Source organism: Spodoptera frugiperda, chromosome 9 (genome assembly GCF_023101765.2).
Source record: "Spodoptera frugiperda isolate SF20-4 chromosome 9, AGI-APGP_CSIRO_Sfru_2.0, whole genome shotgun sequence".
Classification (NCBI taxonomy): Eukaryota; Metazoa; Arthropoda; class Insecta; order Lepidoptera; family Noctuidae; genus Spodoptera; species Spodoptera frugiperda.
Genome location: NC_064220.1, coordinates 2,103,267 through 2,124,468, shown reverse-complemented (window position 1 = coordinate 2,124,468; position 21,202 = coordinate 2,103,267). Strand labels below are relative to the sequence as shown.

The 21,202-nt window shown below is 36.1% G+C and overlaps 1 protein-coding gene across 5 annotated transcripts in view; it reads left to right on the top strand.

Moving 5' to 3' along the window:
- The window catches only part of LOC118271319 (AF4/FMR2 family member 3), a 182,569-nt gene that overhangs the window by 83,961 nt on the left and 77,406 nt on the right, over positions 1–21,202 (top strand). For all 5 annotated transcript variants that reach the window (XM_050695735.1, XM_050695734.1, XM_050695733.1 and 2 more), the window contains 2 exons: positions 6,056–6,236; positions 20,924–21,056. In XM_050695735.1, the coding sequence (XP_050551692.1) occupies positions 6,056–6,236; positions 20,924–21,056 (314 nt within the window). The remainder of the gene's footprint in view (positions 1–6,055; positions 6,237–20,923; positions 21,057–21,202) is intronic.

Below are 21,202 nucleotides of genomic sequence, written 5' to 3'. Positions count from 1 at the left end.
ATGGTTATATACCACCCTAGACTATTTACATATATAGTTATTTTATGTACTAAAGTGCGTGTGTCGTTTAAAACTAATGGTTGTTGAAAATTTCTGCCGAATCATCCCGTCATGTGATTTTGTTATTGTTTGGTTAAAATAAACGGTTTTTCGTGAATATATTTTTGTTTGCGGTTATTTTTTAATGGTGTTGTTTCACTTGAATTTTGTATACAGAATTTTTAATGGCTTTTTGTTATTTTTCTGTATTTATTCGTATAGAATATACTTAGTTTGCTAACCTTTGAAGGACTCTAGTTACTAGTTTTAGGTTGTTAGAGAATATTTTATCGATTTTATGCGAAAAGAAGCAACTCTTAGGATGCTTTTCCACCAGAGATGTGCTATGTAGCTATGCTACGAAGATAATAGTTATGCTGTGAAACTATGTGACCGTTTTCACTGATACAAAGCTTTCCACCAGTGCTAAATTATGTGTACCAATGAACATGATTGGTAGAAGCCAAACGCCATAGCAAAGTAGGTTAAATCAGTAATCATATTATTTAATTAAAACATGGTTTCCTTAATCATTTCATGTTCAATTCGCGAAATACAGAACTATATTGAGCTCTCATCCGGTAATTAACAAATTAATTTTAAAATGTATCTTAAAGAGCTTATTTTTTAATTTAATCGTTGAACATATTCCGGTGCGGACGTCCGATGTGTCATCGTCATCGTGTTTTATTTATTGTCGTCCGTTCCAGTTTATTGTATGGTTAATATATTTCTCAGTATATTATATAAGTAACATTGTTTAGCGAAGTAAATAGGAGTTATGTATGAGACCCGTTTATAGGTAAACAGAGTTTTGTCATAGATCGAGCATAGTCTCAAACATACTTTAGTGTTATCAAAATACCCAATAAATAATAGTTACTTGTCCAATTTCAAATTAAGAGAAATTCTGCAGTTGCTCTAGTCTGCTTATTATCAATGTTAAATAAACAACCAATTCCTTTTCTAGGGTCCATTTCACTTGTCCTATCAGGTTGGTCAAAGTAACTAATTAAACCCCATTTATTGTCACGAATTACGTAAAAGTTATGTCAGAGCTATTAACAGAATAATATCAAAGAATTGTTTGCCGTAAGCTGGGTGTATTCTGAGAAACTCAGGGCCAAGGTGAAAGGAGATCCTTTGTTTCAAAATAAACATGGCGTTACAATCGAAATGTGCTTCTTTTGTTTTATATTAGGGAGAAGGGACGTTACTTCTATTACTTAAATGATGATCTACGGTAACTTCATCTTACTTATTTACTTATTGATCGATTAGACGTAACCACTGACTACTTACCTACTAGGTTACAAGTTTCAAATCTGTTATAGTATTAATAGAGCTGATTTTAGTATATTTGCTAATCATTCGAGTGCACGAAAAAATTTGTTCTACATATATTTCTCACGTAGTTACGTCTACATTTCTGTATATCGGAGCAAAATTAGATAGTTACCTAGTCCTACAAAATAGTGGAGGTAAATATTTGCCCATATATTTACAGGTGTATGAGCATTTATTCGGTTTTTATTCGAGTGAACATTATAATTGACGCCGGCGGGCGCGCCGAGCGAGGCCGATACCAATAAATCTTTCAACTTACTACTGAAGTACTGACATCGGTACATGGTGAAAGTGAAACTGCTATTTCAGCTATTTATAAATAGTTTTATACCAATACTGTGTTTGTTAGCTGTTAATTATATATTTACAGTATATTTTTATGATTGTACGTATTGTAGCGGATTCCATGAACTTTGTTTCGCCTCGGAAATGTTTCTGCGTATCTTTGTTATTTTATAAACAAGAACCTTTATCTAACAACAATATAACTGTTCTCGAGATTTGCGCTTAGCAACACATTTAGCGATTTATTTTTTATATAATAATAGGTAGATTACATTTTATAAAACAAAACCGACTCACAATATTTACATAGATTCTGTTTTAAATTCTACATAAGTCTTTATACGGTAAGGCCCCCAGGTTACGCGGTAAAAATTCTCTCGTGCGTATGGGGGTCTTTTCATAGTATGCTTTTATCTGACTATACTATTAAAAGCTAATGTCTACTAGTCTACTTACCTATTACATAAAACAATTATCACGCAAAATCGAAGTCTGCCAACCAATTCCTGCTTAACCATTTACATAACGACTTCCCCTACACATATTGTTCAAGTTCATATGTTTGGTTTATATTGGGACTCGATCACGTTACATAAACGCAGGATAAGTATGTAACCGTCGAGTTTCAGAGCTCTGATTAAAATAACAGAACAATGGCGATGGCGGCCAGTCAGGCTTCATTTCATTACATACGATTCAACGGACAAAAATACGTCTATTGGTGACATAATAATACAAAAAAATATTATGTTCATCGATTGTAGGAGCGAAATTTCACCATGGATGTATTGTGGATAAAAGTTGCCGATGATTTGTTTTTCAAGTTGTTGCGTTTAAAATTTTGTTTTATCAATAATAATACTGATCACTAATTCCTTGTTCGCATTACGCTAGCACTTATTAGCATTCTCTTGCTCATGTCACAAAATTTAAGCGAGAAAGAATTATTTAATACTCGCTTCTGGACTAAAATACTATAGTCCGCAAAAACTGAACCCCGTCCCATACATAATAATCTATTTGTTTACATACAGGGCAGTAAAATCTATTGTTCTTTAAAAGTTATTTAACTACCGCCTTTTCCATTGTAATATAGAAGACTGATTACCAAACATACAACAAATAAAACACCATGAGGTGTCACCATGGGATGTGCGGTCTCCATTGTCTTTTTTCATCGGTAGTTACTCCTTTATCACTTTCATAATTATTATTCTTTATACAATCTATTAAAATTACTCAAGTCTTGATAATCGATGTCTAAGGCATGTGTACTCGACTAACGAGGTAGACTTAATGAATCGATGTTATAATAAATCGATGCGAAAACTAGTTTAATAGTACGTAGTACAAACACTTAAGCATTCATCAAGGACGCTGTATACAACGCACTTGTTCACATATAAGGAACAAGACTTATGTATTATAATGTCCGCGGGAACAATTACCGGTTCTTTACGCTTTTATACTGAAAACATAATAATTTTATGACAGTTTTATTTCTTTGGAAGATAAGGCCATAGATATAGGCGCAGTTTTAGTCACTTACCCTTCCTCAAATTCCGAATCGTATTCCTCAAATTTCAAAAGGCCAGCAACGCACTTGTAATGTCTTTGGTGTTTCTGGTATCGATGAGTTGCGCTGATTGCTTACCATCATTTGAAATGATTGATCAATTGCCGCCTTATCGCCCAAAAACAATGTTATGGTGAATGTCCATCGTATAGTCTCCATTGCCATACACTAGATATAATTAAAAAAATCCAAACTCCGTCTTTAAGTTATTGAGATTTTTCCCAAATAACCATGATAAACAAAATCTTTAAATAACTATCGTTAAACATACTAAATTAGTTTTAAATGACGGTGTACTCACGTAAATATGCTGAGAACAGTTCGACTACTTTCAAGCTACAACAGGTTTTAAAGCCTTTTTACAATGTCCAATCGATGAACACTACTCGATCATATGATTGTAGTTTAACGACGTGCTACTGAGCAGTAACTATTGTTTTATTGTTAAACTAACCGTAATGTTTGTAGATAAAACTACGACTATCGATAAATAACTGGACCATCTAAACTGGAACATCTAAAAAGTACTTTTTTATTATTATTATTTTTTTGTAAAGGTTAAGATATCACGCTTAGTGTAATATTATAAAAAAATGTGAAAGTTTGTATGTTTGTTTGTTTGTCCGTCAATCACACTGAAATCACTGAACGGATTTTGGTGTTGAATACACAGACAGAGTATGAGCTGACTTGGGTGTTAGGATTTTTTATTCCACGGGAATATGTGCGAAGCCGCTGGCAGAAACTAGTTTATAATATTAAAGTATAAACATGCTATGGTAATTTATAAATGGTGAAAGAATTTGTATTTATCTGTACTTTTTCTGCGAAAACATCATTAGTTATTAATTACCTATTTCATTAATTAGTTACCTCGACAACCAAGATTAGTCATCTAGTTCATCGGTATAAACATTAAAATACTTGTACAGAATTCCACATATTTCTCCTTATTCTATGACTCATCAATAGAATTCCAGAAAGGCCGGCCATTTTGAATTTCTTAACGCATTCGATACAATAACTTTTCTATTATAAACGTCGGTAATAAACTAATTCACAGTTCACATGGTTTCCATTCGATTGTTATAGAATTTCATGGTCTTCTGAAACCATTAAAGTTGTTTTAATTTAAGAAAACAGTCGAAAGTTTCTTCGTCGTTGTTCATTGACATTGTGATTAATAACTGGAACTTCTATAAAGCCTATCTTATTGTTAGTATCTGAAGATGCTCATGATCTTCGCCAAATTGTTAAAATCTGTCAGTAACAGATTTTCAACTTCATTGCAACATAATAGAGTTTAAATACGTTTAAAGTAATTGTAATTATACAGTTTGGTATATTTTACATTGCTGTTGTGTATGTACGTAACCAAAATAACGAATGAGGTTTACTCACGTACCGCTTTTTAATCCCTAACGGAATGGCTTCAGGCTCGGGTTGAATCAACGCAGTCCTGCAAAGCCGAAAGCGAATAGCAAAAAATATATTTTCCAAAAGTTCGAATATCAGTTCGGGTTTGGTTACCCTTCGATATTGAATAAAAATTTGATTACCTGGTTCAATTTTTAGTCTGTAGTCTGTACATATTCTAATAGTTTTGATCAATTACCTGTATAATGCGGATCAGATACAGCTTTCTGTCTGCGGCTTCTCTCGCGTGTTTTTTAGATTACATATTAGGATTAAAAGTATCCTATGTTAGAGCAAGTTCACATGACTTGCTTTCGATTCCTCCTTTTTAACGCGCGTTTATACTTACAAATATTTTCTTTAGGTGTAGGTACGCGAGGCTTGCTAAAGCGCCATCTTACAAGCGCTCATTGAACGGCTGCGCAAGCGCTCGGCTCTTATCAGTGCACGTCGACGCACCCTTTGGGATCTTTTGTTTTCTACGTGTTCTTTCAGTTGAGTGCGGGTTGTTGCCGGGGTTGGACCTATTTTTTATGTCCGTCCAAAATAATCGCATAAACTGAGTGGACCCAATATATCTGTCTTCAGTCACGTCGTTCCTACCGTCGCGTCCCTCTGTATAAATTCAAAGTTAAAAGTGTTTCTACCTCTATCTTCGACAAATGTAAGAACTCCAATCTCCATTTAATCTTGGTGACCGCAGCAACGCGCGTTCAAATCCTATCACGTGTGTATCATATTAAACACACTACAACAAACTTGCGCGTATTGAACGCGCGTTGAACGCTTGTCATTTACATGTGCTCTTATTCTGTGATAATAAAACTCAATTCAATAATGAAATGATTTTTCAAATGGGTGCAATAGTGTCTTAGGCGATTTAATGCAATATAATATAGTAGTAGTATAAAAGACACTATTGTATACGTTTAGGTACCCTGAATTAAGAGATTAACAGCCTAGATGTATATAGCAGTCGTCAAGAGTTACGTCTGTACGAGGTTTAATATAAGTTTTGCTCGGCTCAATGTTACAAGTGTGAGTAATTCTCTAATTGTGTCAGACAATATAGCATGTCGGTTTTGATTAATTTGAGGATTTTGTTCGCACTTATTATCTTATACGATATAAAATGTTCATTGCGTGAATTAATTAATGGTTGACTGCACCAAATTGGCTTTTGTCATATTTCTTTTTTTACCGAGTACCTATTTTGGACAAGGCAACGTTTATTCAACAAATCCACTGCGAATAGCGGGATACAGGAACCGTGCAAATTTAAAACGATAATTTGTAACCGCTAATCTAAATTCCTTCCAGATCTTAGGTTTTGGAAATAAATGGCAATTTACTAGAGATTGTCTAATCAGTGAATGTTTGTTATTGTTACAGGTACGACAAGTGGGACCGGGACAGGGGCGGGGGGAGCGGCGGCGGGGGCGCGCCGGCCGCCTGGCCCGGCCGCGACCGCGAGCGCGATCGAGAGCGCGAGCGGAAGGCGCGCGCGCACCAGATGTCGCAAGCGCACGCCCCCGAGCCCGATGCATCGTCGCTCTTCCCGGCGCCGTTCAGGGTTAGTACTATTACTCAGTTAACTATACGACAAATCATACTATATGTTCATTGCCACTGTCACACGTAAAATCATTCAGAAGTTTTTCGCTGATCTACTACATTCACAAAGTCCACATACACTACCATAGTCTCGTGTATCAATTTCCTTTGCGCTCACCATAGTCACATGTGTCCAAGAATTTTCATCGTGCTCGTCTAAACCGGTCACAAGTCCCTTGAATGAGGACATTACTAATGATTACTATTTACTGAAAATTATCGGAAACCGAAACTCAATAATGATGACCTACACTCACAGACACACCCACGCTACACATGCAAACAATAGTGCACTGCCACGGCCACACGTGTGACGTGTCTAACGCGTAGATGTTCTTTCTGCGCGGACGCTGATACATTACATTCCAAATAGAAGATTAGACTTCTGTTTCATTATCTGAATCTTTTTTAGCCATTGCTGACCATTGAGTCTCCAATAGGACGCCTTTGAGCTTGATCTTTATCTTCAACTCTTTGTACGCCAACACTGTCGGTAATTTTGATCTTTTTGCAACCCCAATATAACTTGATAGTACTCAACACATTTTATCTTTTGTCTCCGCGTGTGGTGTTTTTCGTTTACCTGCTACGCCGGTGACCATCATTAACGGGGCTTTTATCAGTTTTCTGTTGGCAGTCAAAAACTTAAACCGATATATTTTGTCAAGGAAACGGAATCATATGTTTCTGAATACCAATGATACCTGTATTTACACACTTTATGTTTACATGCAAACAGCCAGCCTCGTTTGTAGAGGTATTGTAGTTTGTGTGTTTACATTGACAATGACGCCTACGGTACTGAAATCTGCGTGGGAATACATGATAAAGTATCCCACCAATAGACGATAGAAAATACGTAAATTCTTGCCAAAATTGTCCCATTGTACGTATATATGCCTTGTCTAATAGTATGTTATATATCCCTCACCACGTTCATGCGGAGTTCAAGAAGATTATCGTCTTTTTTTAGGATCTCTCTAATGAGATCAGCATTAACTTCTCCTGCCATTCTCTCTTCATTTTTTTTTATACCTTTAGTCCTACTTTCGTCCAACTTGTCCAAAACTTCTTGCCTCATGTGATGCGGTTTTCGATTTTGGCCTGTGGATTTCATAATTCACCCATTTCCCCGTTCTGTGTTTTCCCGTATGCCCACATAAAGTGCAGAAAAACATTCCCTGGTGCGACTTTTCGAGCGTATCCTTGCTTTGTTTTTGCCAACCCTGGACTTAAACGGCACAGTGGGCCCATACGTTCAACCCTCTACGTAGAAATAGTTGCATTTGGTTTCTATTATAAAACGCATGCTATAGTCTTCCATAAATATTTCTTGGTATTGTAGTGCAGAGGATCATTTGCAAATTAGCCCTAATTATTTACTTGATTTCGAAAATAAATTCATAGCTATTGTTAATGCGCTTTAATTTGAATACTGAGAATCATTTGAAAATTGACTTAATTACTTTCCTATATCTTTTTATTGAAAGTTAAACAAAACCTTTGTGAATATATAGTAATGAGTTTTAATTAAAAAGTAATTAACTAATGCGTTAGATTATAAATATCTGTGCATCACTCAAATGTGTGGCTATACCTTTAGAAAATGCTTAACAAGTACTCAAAGAAGTTGGCCAAGCAACAATCAATCAACAAAGAATCAATACGATAAGAACAGAAATGGTATTCTTAAAATATGGCTATTCCAAGGAAAAGTATCCTCGGTATAAATAACTCGATGAGTGCACAGTTATGTTTCTTATTTATTTCCTCCTATTTTAAGGAGTCCTCCAGAGGATACACTCAGAGTTGCGAAGGACGCTATCCACACAACCTTCAACGCTTGTGCACTATTGCAAACTTGAAACGAATCCTAAACTAAACTACACACATACGAACGTACATAGAGTAAATAAACCGAAGGAGGACACGAGTCACGTAGTACATAAACTACACCGGTCCGTACATACCTATTACTTATTCATCAACTGAAAGGGAAAATTTTAAGTCGAATCTCAGCGGAAACTTAATTTGCAGAATTGAGACTGATTCTAATTAGGGGTTTATTCATTAAACGACAATTACTTTATATACCAGTCCCGAACGGAATACAACGGAGTTGGAATTTTTGTCAGCATTAGTATTCAGCGAGGTTGTCAAATGTATACAGAAATACATTTAAATTGAGTGAGTGTTCCGAATTGCTTTGCGTTCTGCGAATATTTTGGCCGACGAAAAAAATATACGTGGATTTGCAAGTCCATTCATTTGCTAATAGAAATCGCAAATCATAATATCGTGCTTTTTAATTTTAAAAGGATGGATTGGAGTGTTTTTTATGGAATACTAGTTTTTCTCATTCATATAGTCCATGGTTGGGTCGTTAATATTAATATTATGACCCTTTTTAACAGATACGTAAACATCGAAATCAAATTGTCTATATGTATGTGTGTCTGAGTCTACCTGTTAAACAAAGCGCATATTGAAAAATTGCTAATAGAAGGATATGTTGCATAAACAAAAAAACGCACGTTGCGAATTACGATTAAGCTAAACAATGTTGTATTTGTTTTATTTACATTTAGAAGTTGTGGCGATGTTTGCTTCTGCGAATCGTGTGTAACGCTCGAATCCAAATGTTACATGCGATTCGCGTAACGAAACAAATATGGCCGAACTTCTTATGTAAATACAAGGCACAAAGTTTAACACAAAATTACCATTTTCATTCACAAACTGACAATTTTTCAAATGAGTGCCTTAATAATATAAATAATTGCAGTTTTGAATTTAAGTATTCTGACAATATTTATTTTTTTAGAAACTTAAACACATAATATTTTGATTTCTCGCCCGCGGCTCTATCCGTTGCGCACTGTTCCGGTACAAAAAGTATCCATGTGTTAAACTAGGTCATGGTCTATTTATAAAACACTTTTCATCTAAATCCATTAAGTAGTTCTCGAGATTGAGTAATAGATATGTAAACATACAAACATTTGCATTTATCACATTAGTGAGATTAATAGAATCGTTTAATGTGATCAATTTATTTAGAAGTTGGTGTTAATGTTTAGGTAGTGTCTAAAATGCAGTGTAGCTTGTTAGTACATTCCTTTGTTCTCGGCGGAGCACGCGCGCCGCAATCACGTGCCGATACTGAGCTTGCGCGTGTCACATTACTATGTCATAACACGAAAATTCCACATATCAATACAATACCAATGTAAACATACACAGATATCTGACACGATCAAATAAGGTAATTAATTGTAACTACTTAGATTATCGTCGGCAGTTAATTAGTTTAGAGAGGCTATCAAACTCAGTGATAGGCAGATAGAGATCTCTAGAGACGTTACTACACTTTTTAGATCGATACTCGACAAATCGGACGGTGAACTTTGTAGTTTTGATTTCAAAATGCGAAATTGTTTCTACAGTACCTAGTTGTCAAACGAGTCTGAGCTGACCACAGACGATATCTTAATGCTAGCTTGACAAGGAACAATAGTATGAGTACAGAGCGCGCCAGACAAGACCAGCCACTCCCGTACTGTAAACAAAAGTTTTCACTTAGACTTTAGCTGTACACAGTACAATACCGTCTTCGCGTTAGATCACTGAATTGTACAGAGATAATGCACGCCACGCATGCAAACTGGGAGACACGTAACTTTAAATAGTAGAGGCGGTTGCACAAATAACAGTTTCCACGAAGCCTATCTACTTCTTGCGATATGAGTGTCTCCACAGATCGCGTGATCGGCCGCAGTAAAAGTGAAGTATGTGGTTTTATTGCCACCCGCACGTGCCGTGTTCGCATCTAGTCGTAGATACTGACTAGTCACTACCTACCTTAAACTGATAGCCACCGCTCGGCCACTTCAAGCAGGCCCCTGATAAGACACAAACACCCCTCGTCACTCATTAGTGCCGTTAAATGGACATCGGGTCGAGGGAGATCAAGTATGTTTGGCCGTGCGACCAGTGTCAAGCGGGTTCGAGGCTGCCCGCTGTTTACGTGTCGACTTCGGTAATTACGTTGATACGTTCTGTTGGAGCGCTTTGTAAATTGCTGCCAAAATGATTTTAAAGTGCTCAAATGGAACAAGAAAATTAAGATAATGGACGTTGTTCGCCTATAAGACTTATGTTTATTTGCTTAAACTTTGTAACAAGTTTGTTTCGACACGTAATTTGTGTTTTAAAATGTTTGAACTTCCTAACTTTTTGCATGATGTTGTTCAGTTGTAGCCTTGTAGCGATTACGAAATGTGAACAGGAAAGATTACGTAACAAAGGAGGATATATTTGAATGGAGAAGTAGTTTTCTTGGAATGCAGTATTAACGAACTGTAAACTATGTCTGAAATAGTCGTGTCGGTCGCTGTAAAACAACAAAATGGCACGGGGCTGACGTACTTCCAAACATTTGTAGCAATTCTGAAGAGAAGACACGGCGCGCACTCTGATCATAGTTAACAATGAACGCTCAGCAAATAATTTCCTTCTCTGGATTTTCTTTTATGCTCCGTAACCTCTCGTGCCCGCGCGGTTCACAATCGTATCTATCGATTTCACTTAATAACTTGACGCTCGAGATACTTTAATGTTTAATCATCTGCCATCCGATCTTCGTCTCTATATAAGCCTGTAGTTACCTAACATATAAAAATCCTTTACTTAGGTATTTTCAATAACACTTTGACCACGTTTAAGAGTTGTGACGTAGTGTCAACGAAACAGTGCTAAAACGAAGTAGAGTTATAATAACTTTTTGAAAGCGGTCGGCTTATCTGAACCGGCGTGTGCACTCGCGCGACCCACTTTATGACAGCACATATGTGCATAAACACAAATATAACTGTAATTAAAGCTGCCTCGCCTCCCGCGCGCGGTAGGAAATGGAGCCGATAGGGGGACGAAGCTAGGCGTTCGTAGCTCGTACGCTGGACATGTGGAACGAGCATGTGTGCGGTACTATGTTATATGTTTACACACGATAATACTTGCGGAATGAACAGTTTATTCAAACGTCGACGTCATTATCGTTATTGCCAATGTCTACTTCATATAATTTCACTTTCTGTCGCGTCTCGATCGCATCGACGTGTTTATGGATTTGTTTTTTGTTTACATCATTATTTTCTCGCGGTGTTTGCGGCTGTGTGTTAGGTATCGGGGAAGTTTTAATGAGTATAAATTCGATTGGTTTTTCGTTCATCGTCGCTAATGAGCGCTGCAACCAGATCCTTGAGGCAACCTTGGAATGTAGGTCAGAAGCGTTTTGTACCTGGATTTTCTAACCTAACACCTTTTATTCAAAGAGGAATTAGAAGTGTATTAAATTAAATGTAATACCCATTTTTGTCAGTATGTACAGTTATTCTATAGCATAGCTTTACACGTGGTCATAATTCCAGTCTGCAGCCATATAGAACTTCGTACTATGAAATACATTTTCACATTCGTATAAAATTCACTCGGCAAAGTGAGTTGGCATCACGTTGACAAGGTAGGGAATGTGTATAAATTGTTGAAAGGTGTTGAATGTGACTCGATAGCATATTCATCCATAACTCACACCACTAAAGTGAAGTAGAGGATAGTGGTAGCTTTCCATGTAACGTCTATTTTTGTACCGTCATATTTTTATATCTTGGATGGGATATTCTTATGTTATTATATCCTCGAAAGCGTAGGTTTTGCTAATTATGTGATTTAGTTCTTTGTTATTAAGGGATGAGTCTATTGCTCTATACTAGACACAATTCTAGATAACTAGTGGTCGCCTAGTGGTCGAAATTCGACCATATACGATTTAATTTACAATACCACTTAACATACGTTCAATGATAATTTTTATTTAACTCAAACTCAAACAAACTCTTTTATAAAACTCTATTCATATGAGACGTCAGAATATCATCGCAATGTCTATTGATTTTGACGTTTTGTCAAATACGATCAGATACTATGCATGTGTGGGTAATGTTTTATTTATTGATTTAATGTACTTTATAAGCATTATTTTTGAAAAATATTAGCATGCTGCACTTCTCCTACACATAAACTATAAGTGTACCAAATTTTATGCTCCTACGTCCGCGCAATTTTCGTAAAAAGCGGTCCAAAGTTTTTGCATCACGTATTAATATATTCTAGATAATTCTTACTTTGTTTTACAAAAATCGTAATTACTCGATTAATTTCATAAGACACGGGAATCTAAATTGACTGACTGACTTGACTTGTAAGCACTCGACATGAGCCTTTATATTCATACTAGTTTCTGTCAGTGGCTTCGCCCGCGACCATAATGATAAAAAGGAAAAAGGGTAGTTTTCCTAATTTCATCCCATTTTGAGGTGATTGAGTAACCAACATATACACAAATTCACTTACATACTTTCCCATTTATAATATTACTAAGATTACCATATCATGATGGATATAGGTATTCTAAAATATTCTTTTTTCTTTGTGTAGTAAAGTATTTTTTCCTATATTAGCTTCGTTTACGTTGCTAATGTAATTTGTTTCCTCTAAGAAATATGCTTTCATTGTTATTGCTGTTACTTTGTTTGATTTCTCGAGATTTTGTATATTGTTTAATTAATTACTTATTATGCTGAAAGTTTTTTCTTTGCTATAAAATTGTTGTAGAAAAGTCGCCTTAGTTTTTCGATTTTGTAATAGGTTTTAAATTTATTGGTCATAAGTTTTGAGTGTCTTGAAGTCTATTCAAAAAGGATTACTGGCTGGAATTTTAATAGTCTGCTGTAGTTCCGATATTATCATCCCTTCAACTTTTTAACCCATAAACTAAAATAATAATAATAATTCTTTATTGACAAAAAGTTTACACAGATAATCAGAATTCCCTGACCTAATTAGTTTACACTGTATTACAGGGGTCAGTGTCTTCACTCAGGAGTATGACATGTGTACACAAATATTTAAATTACTATTTATTTTCATATCTAAATGCTATTAAAATATTATCAATACATCTATTTCAAATAAAAACGTGATAACAACAGTTACCACCCACTTATATTTCTTCACATTTTCCAGCAAATCAATGTGGCTTTGATAGTCAGTCAGTAGTCAGTTTCCGAAGTCACGTGGCTCTACCCACCCGGTTTAGGTCCAACGTGAGTTCACGTGACCAAGTCACCCTACTACCTAACTACATACAAACTCACATGTGTTGGATTGTGTGGAAAGTGTTGAAAACACATTTATTTCTACACTACACATGTATTGAAATAAGTGTGATGGTTTGTTTACTTTTTGTCATTAGGGATTGTCATTGGTAGCTGCTGAGCGTTATTAACTGAAGGGTGAAGTAATATGGAGGGTTTGATAATAATGTTTCTCTGTCTAGTGTTCTAGTCATATGACTATATGCAGAGAAACATACCAAATTATAAACTTAAAACGTCCAGTTTTGGGTCTGCGGACGGCGAGCATACCCATGCTCACCAGACCCGTGCATATAAGACGTCAGTTCTATTTAATCTACGTAACTCGAGAATTAAAGTTAAGAAGTGGTTTTATAGTAAAGTATTTCATCCAACTTGGCGATAAAAATACCAATAAAAGCGATCTGTAGAAATAGATTATAAAAAGGGAAGCTTGCACTACTGCCATTTAAACTCTGCAACTTTGTAGTCCATAATTAAGAGCCAGTTAGTTATTACTTTTTCTTCAAGCTCGACTTATTTAAGCCGATTTATTCAGTAAACGATCCAACCTCCAATAAAAACTAGTAGCAGAGTAAAGAGAAAAAAAAACGTATAGTATTGAACATTGAGGTGTGATTGAGAGGAAAAAATGGTATAAGCGAAGCAGAATTTCAATCAATAATATCAACACAGTTTTTGGCTTACACAACAATAAATCATTAAAGTCACTGGTTTCATTTCAATACAGTTCGGCCGGTCGACAATGTAAACGTAGTTAATCACGGGTGAGCTCTATAAAGACAAGTCGACGACCGCTCGGACATATCTCGCTATGAATAAATAATCCGTCTATTGAAATAACATTAACAAACCCCACAGAATTACACCTGTGACCGTATTTAATTCGTTTTCTCATTATTCATTAGTGTAAACGATAAGTTAAGTGGCGGTGCTGTGTTGTGGAGTACAATAGGAGCTCGGTACAAATACAATGTAGTATTGCTGAGCGTCTAGACGGCCTCATTACAACCCGCCGCCCATCTCCGGCGCGCGCCCCATCCCTCCCCCACAAATATCTAATGAAAATATGCCTTTTTAATCACGCAAATACGTTAAACCAAGTAAAACGAACATTTGTATAATGAAAGCTAAATTTTCCACGTACTTCTGTTTCTACAAAACTGGTAAACAAATTATCTCTGAGGGTGGTATGGAAAGTTGTATCAAGTTCATAAGAATTGCGTAGTTGGGAGGCTATCATCTCTCTGTTATAGATAAATTAGGCGCGCCTACCAAGCCAGATAATGTCGTTGACTCGATTTGGGTCGATGACTCTTAGTTAGTCGGTTTGTAACATGATTCAGTGTATCCTGTACTGGCAGGTGCTACATCTGTGTGTCTGTCGCCTATGCCTACCCCATCTTGTAATAATGTAAGTAATAAAACGCGACCCCTCTGAACGCGTCCTTTTTGTACTTATTTTGCACCCTTCTTGTGAACTCTAGGCCGTTGACTCCCCGAATATTTTTCTTTATTGTGTCGTAAAATCGCAAAGTATCTACAGTTGTTGTTACCTGTAATGATCTTTTACTTAGATTTATTTGATTAAATATTTTTAATGATATGTGTTTTTCGTAATTGGTTTATCATATATCAGGGAATAAATTAAGGTGTCTTCTATTTAAATTGAAATAGACATCGAATCGAATCATCTGAGGATGGGTGGGTGAAATGAGTTTAGATCGGTGTCACCCTTCCATAAATCTTGGGTACAAATCAAATATTGCATGATAGCAATAAAGAGAAAAAATGTCTTCCATTATGTTGACGACGTGCTGGTATTTTCCTCACTATGGATGCCAAATTGAAGATATGAACGTGCGTCATCTTTCCTCGAGGAAATACTCGTTTGCTTGGTAGTTAATTCAAGGTACACTTCCAGGAAATATTGTGTATGCAAACTGCATAATATATTGTTGCCACTATCCTTCTTATGATTAATATCTCCATAAACTTCGGTTTACTTTGCTTGTCTTTGTGTTACAACAATTTATTGCAAGTCAAGGACGGAGTTTCCAAAGATATCGAACGATTTCCCAATTAGTGTTTGACGCTCTAGATTGATAAATGATAAAGAGATAGCTATACGATAAGCGTTAATATTTCCTGTTGCCATTCTTTCGGCCTTGTGGCGTCAAATTCTTTACTAATTGACGTTTAATAATAATTGATCTCATCACCGAACACGCAGATGTTGTGTATATTAACATAATTAGATAAGACTGCTTTCTATCTAGTATAGTTAGCCAAAATGTGCGATGGACAAACATATTCAGCGGCATGGTTCACGACTCGTGGTTACTTGATGTAACCGGCCCCTGAAGTACGTCCTTTCGCCCGGGCGGCGGGCGGGCGCGGGCGGCGCCGATCTGCCCCACAACAGTGGCGGGGCGTTGACTCTACCACCCGAAGTCTGCACGTACGGGATTTATGATAGTCACAGATACGTATAACACGTGGTGAAATTCACTTGTTCACCTTAATGACAAGATTTATATCACTAGCTGTTTGTACATTGTTAATTTCCCACCATGAAGTTAGCTATCGGAAGGAGACGAATCGACTTGTTGCTTCGTCTTATTTAGATTTCGCCTCTCGCTGTTTACACAAGTGCTGAGGTTCTTTACACCGGATTACTATACAAAAATATGTACCGTAATTGATTGAACAAGAATCTTAGCTCAAAGATGAAACGGCACGAATATACAAAGTCTAAAATTATGCGTCTATTATTTTCAAAGAGATCTATTCTTAGTTCGCGTTTAGAGGCGCACAGCGCATACATATGTATTTCCGTAGTTGTCAGAATGATTGTTTTTATGTGCCTATTGACCTACATCTCACTTCATCTGTGAACATCGTACGAATCGAGAGAGTAAACAGTTTTGTGAATTTAAACACAGACGTATTAGCCATTTGTACATATTTGTCGTATACGATATCGGTGCCGATTGCTGAACGAGTTTGGATAATGTTGACTTTTACGTTTGAGAACAGGGTTCATGTTTATTCAAAGTTCGTGGGCAAACATTAAAAAGTTCCAATTAAAACGATGTTTGAGTAAGGCCTCACCTATTAGACTAACGTAAATGTATCAATTTTGTATTCAAGTTGATATTGAAGCGAGTTGACGACCTTATACAAAGTGTTGATCAAACAAGTCGCGATGATGGCGATATCAAAATCATTGATCTTGATTACAACAGAAACCACTTAATTGATACCCTGAGATCCCGGGATGACGTTGGAATGCCTACGGGAAGGGTCACTTTAGAAAGAAAGCGTAACATACGCTCCCTGAATTCCAAAGACCTTTATCGAAGATTGTATTAGATCCGAAATCGAATCATTTCTTATAAAGACATGGGAGTGAAATGTGGAAATGTACGACTAAAATAATGATTAGCTTTAGGGCTGTATATTATTTAGAAATTGGCATCACATACATAATGTTTTTTATTTTCTAAAAAGGTTTACCCAGGTAAAGTCAATCTTCACGTACTTTTTAAGGTCAAAAATCCGCAATACATAATCTGACACGAACATCAATCCCGTGACCCCATGCACGACAGGAATACGAATGTACACAAGCAACGAGTCAGTAGGATTATGTGAATATAGGACGCAAAAGGTACTTTAGTAAATAGCCGTGCGGAAAATACTCCGGGAAACAGGTCTCATAAATGATTTGCCGTTTCAATCAAATCTCTGCACATTCGACGGCTATCCAATACGTTTACTTTATTCCATTTCCAACTCTGTTTCAACTGTATTAAAAACTGTTTGCATTTAGCCATTTTTTCGTTCTTTACTAGCCTTTTGAATCAAATGTTCCGAGTATTTGGTTGTGAATTCGCTTGTGAAGATCAAATAGTGTGTTTGGACATTGGTCATTGGTGAAATTTTCTACTTATTTAGTCCCAGTGTTTATGCTGTTGATTTAACTGAAAGAAGTTGTTAAATCACTAAAAGTTTTATATACTACATTTGTATCAGTTTTGCGGCATCAGTCTAAAAAGATTATGATTAATTTGTCTGTTTATCTTACTGCAATTCGATTAAAGAAATTCCATCATCTAAATTAGAAATAATATTTAAATCAACAGTCTTGGAGTTGGAATATTAAATAAGGTTTAAACAATCATTGAGAGCGGTTCCGGCCGGGCCATTCGTCGGGAGCCATTTAATTAATCATGTTCTTGTTATGCTCCTACTAACGATACTGTTATCAATTTGCCGCTACGATTTTCAATCAATAAATCATCGCATCGCTTCATACAATTTCCGATTGTATTTGTTTCATAATTTTCTTTTTAATACATTTTAATTTTACCAATTTTACTTTCATATTCATACTTAATACGTATTAAATTTCAGATTTTATGATGATGTGGTTGCAAATGGAAATTTCACTCGTAAATCTTTTCGATTGTGACCCTATTATAAGTAAACCAAGAATTGTCCGCCTAGCAACCATCTTAGACGCTAGTTCCAAAGCGCAAATTCCAACGAATATCAGACCAACAATGCCATAACCATCTGCATAATAGCACTTTTGAAATTCATCACGTGTCACCCTATAAGTCTTGGCAAGCACTTAGTCGGCAGGGGCTGTACCCCATAACAAAAACCCATAAAAGACTGGGTGAAGCTAACGGGAGATTATGGCAAAAATAGTGTTATTATCTGCATATACGTATCTCATAAGCGTGCGTTGTGAATCACTAGTCGACAGGGCTGGTTTATTTAGGCCGAGACGACACATGCCCACCACACGGCCGTGGCCTCACGATGATACATACGCTATTTATGATCGTATTACCATTTAAAAGCTTACCAGTTCAACGCAGTTTTATTATCAGCTTCGTTTTGACTTAAACTTGAACAGTCTTGACAAAGAACGCGTGCGAATCTCAAAACCTGTTTTTAAGACCATGAATTTTATACCTTACCACCTTATTAGTCAAATACTTATCTGTGCTTAAAATAATTAGCTTATTAAAGCAATAATGCTATAATTAATAGCGATAATAATCAAAAGTTTATGCAAAATAAATGTAAATGAATGATTTAGACGAAGCTAAATCATTTCTAATAGTTGTGTAATAGTCATGGGCAAGTGAAACATTGCCGACGATAAATGCTAAATTATCTCAGCTACAAATGACAGATGGCAGTTTATTATAATATAAACAAAAGCTTAGTACGATATATCACATCATAAACAGCCAGAAACCACAATATATTCAGAGGAGATAACACATTTTTACTTGAACAGATAACATCAACCTCTGTATCTCAGTAATTACCAAGTTAACAGTTCAGATAATTAACCAAACAATGCTTTTTTTCCTTATATTCGGTTCAGATTTAATTACAATTTGCGAACAAGTTAAAGTCAATTTAATTAAGGTTTCTCGTTACTGTGCAAACCTGCTTCTAGTGGATAGACGCCTAGTATTTTTCAAGGCCGGGAAAACTAGGTTGTGGAGCAAACGAGGTCAGAAATTTGGCGTCATAGAATAAATGTGAGGGTTTTCTGCCCAAAGTGCATTAAAGAGCTTTGTCAATTGAAACTGTTTCGTTGGTCTTGCTTTGTGTATGTGCTATCTTATCGTTTTTGATACTAAGAGACGTGGGTTGATAAAATTCCTGATATTCACTTTTACTTCCTGTGTTTTTGTTGCTTTTTTTTTATTTTAGTGCCTTCAGAATTCTGATATAGGGCTTTTGGATTGGGTTTTTTAATTATTTTTTTTATACCACGACGGTGGCAAAATACCACACGGTCCACCTGATGGTAAGGGATTACAGTGGCCTATGAACATTTGCAACACTTGAGGCATTATATGCTCTTTACCGACCCTTACAAAACCTATACTTAAGTTTGTTCATCTACCACAAAGTTCCAAATCAACACTATCCAAATCAATTGCTTTAAATTGATGTTGACTTTGAAGTAAAAATTATTCCGATATCAAAACTGCGTAAGGAAAATTTTCAAATGAAGCTCCTTTCCTTTCATCTGCTAATAATTGCTTTTAATTTGCAGTAGATCTTAAGCGAAAAGAAATCGCTTGAGCTTTAAATTATAACTCACTAACCTTTAGCCCGGCATCGTCCGCTTTAAATTCGGAGTTATTATATAAACCTTCCTCTTAAATCACTCTGCCTATTTAAAAAAGGCATCAAAATCTGTTGCGTAATTTTAAAGATCTAAACATACAAACACACAGACGACAGAAAACACTTTGACACTTTGTTTTACATTATGTAGTGATGAAGTGTAGGAGTACTTATTGTAATTTTGAAATGTAATATGAATTCAGTAATAACGTAATGTTTCCCTGATCTCCGGATTTCTCTCTAGCGTTGAACACAAACCGTGCAAGCACTAAGCCGCTAGCGGTTTCGCTAATCCGAGTAACCGAATAATTTTGATGGAAATTATTTAAGGAGATTCTAAAGAGTTTTTTGGGTGGAATGTATTTATAGTTTCTGTATAAGGAAGTAGTTGTTATGTTTAGTTTACATAAAGGGACCTTTTTATGGTGATTTTTTGTCTGATGATGACGATGATGCTTTATTGATTGGGTTTAAAAGTAAAGTCCAAATGTAATCAACAAAAACTTTGCTTTTTAATGACACGAGGAAATAAACAATGACAAAGACCAAGTCTTCAGTGCTAAAATGTTTTGACTTTATAAACAATCGATGATAATTCTCTCATTCACGCCTCATTCACTCCTCCATCTTGTTTATCACAACACAGCACACCAAAAAACAATACCCATATTTTTACAAAGATGTATAAGAGCACATCAAGCTATCCCCAATATCTACAATACAAATTCAACTTTACAACCAAAAGAATTAAGTTCACAATCAATTGTAGAAATTACACATTTTGGTATAAGTTGACCTGCGTAAGAAACAATCTTCCTTTTTCAATTTGCTAAAGGACGTTCGATGACTTGTTTTGTTTAACGCCTTAATGGCTTCCAACACCTACTTAATGAACTTGACCCACATCAGCACTCCTCTGACCCAGATACGTTGCTGATGACGTTGGTCCACGTTTTCGACTGCACTCGCGCAATTGGCAACTGCTGAGCAACGTGTTGTTTCATTTTCTTAAAGAAGAATTAATAGGTGTGATCTAATTGAGAAGGTTCTTGTTTGTTATGTGTCTATTCCTTTTTTGAGTCGATTATTGTTTTACTAACCTATGCCATAAACATAACAGTAGATTGGAGAGCATTAATAGAATACACTGATTATGTTTCTAGGTTTGTGTGGGTTATGGGCTAACACAAGAGAATATTCAAATGTTGGTCAAAGTATTTTATATCCAATTATAAATATGTTAATGTTTATTTTTCTTCAACAGGTAACAGGCAACAGGGATCGCGTGAGCCAGCAGATTCAAACCAAGCTTGGCGACTACCACCTCGCGCAGTGGTTCATCGATGACCCCAGTAAATCTATTGGGATCTGTGCCGAACCACCCAGTCCTGCGCCATGTAAGTATTCATATTTTTTTATTACACTTTTTACTACTGACTGCCAATAGAAAATTGTTGAAGGCAAATCCTCCGCTAACGTCGGTCACCGGTGACCCCCGTAGCTTTTAAAGTGTTAATTCTAAATTATTCGTGTTTTTGCCTTG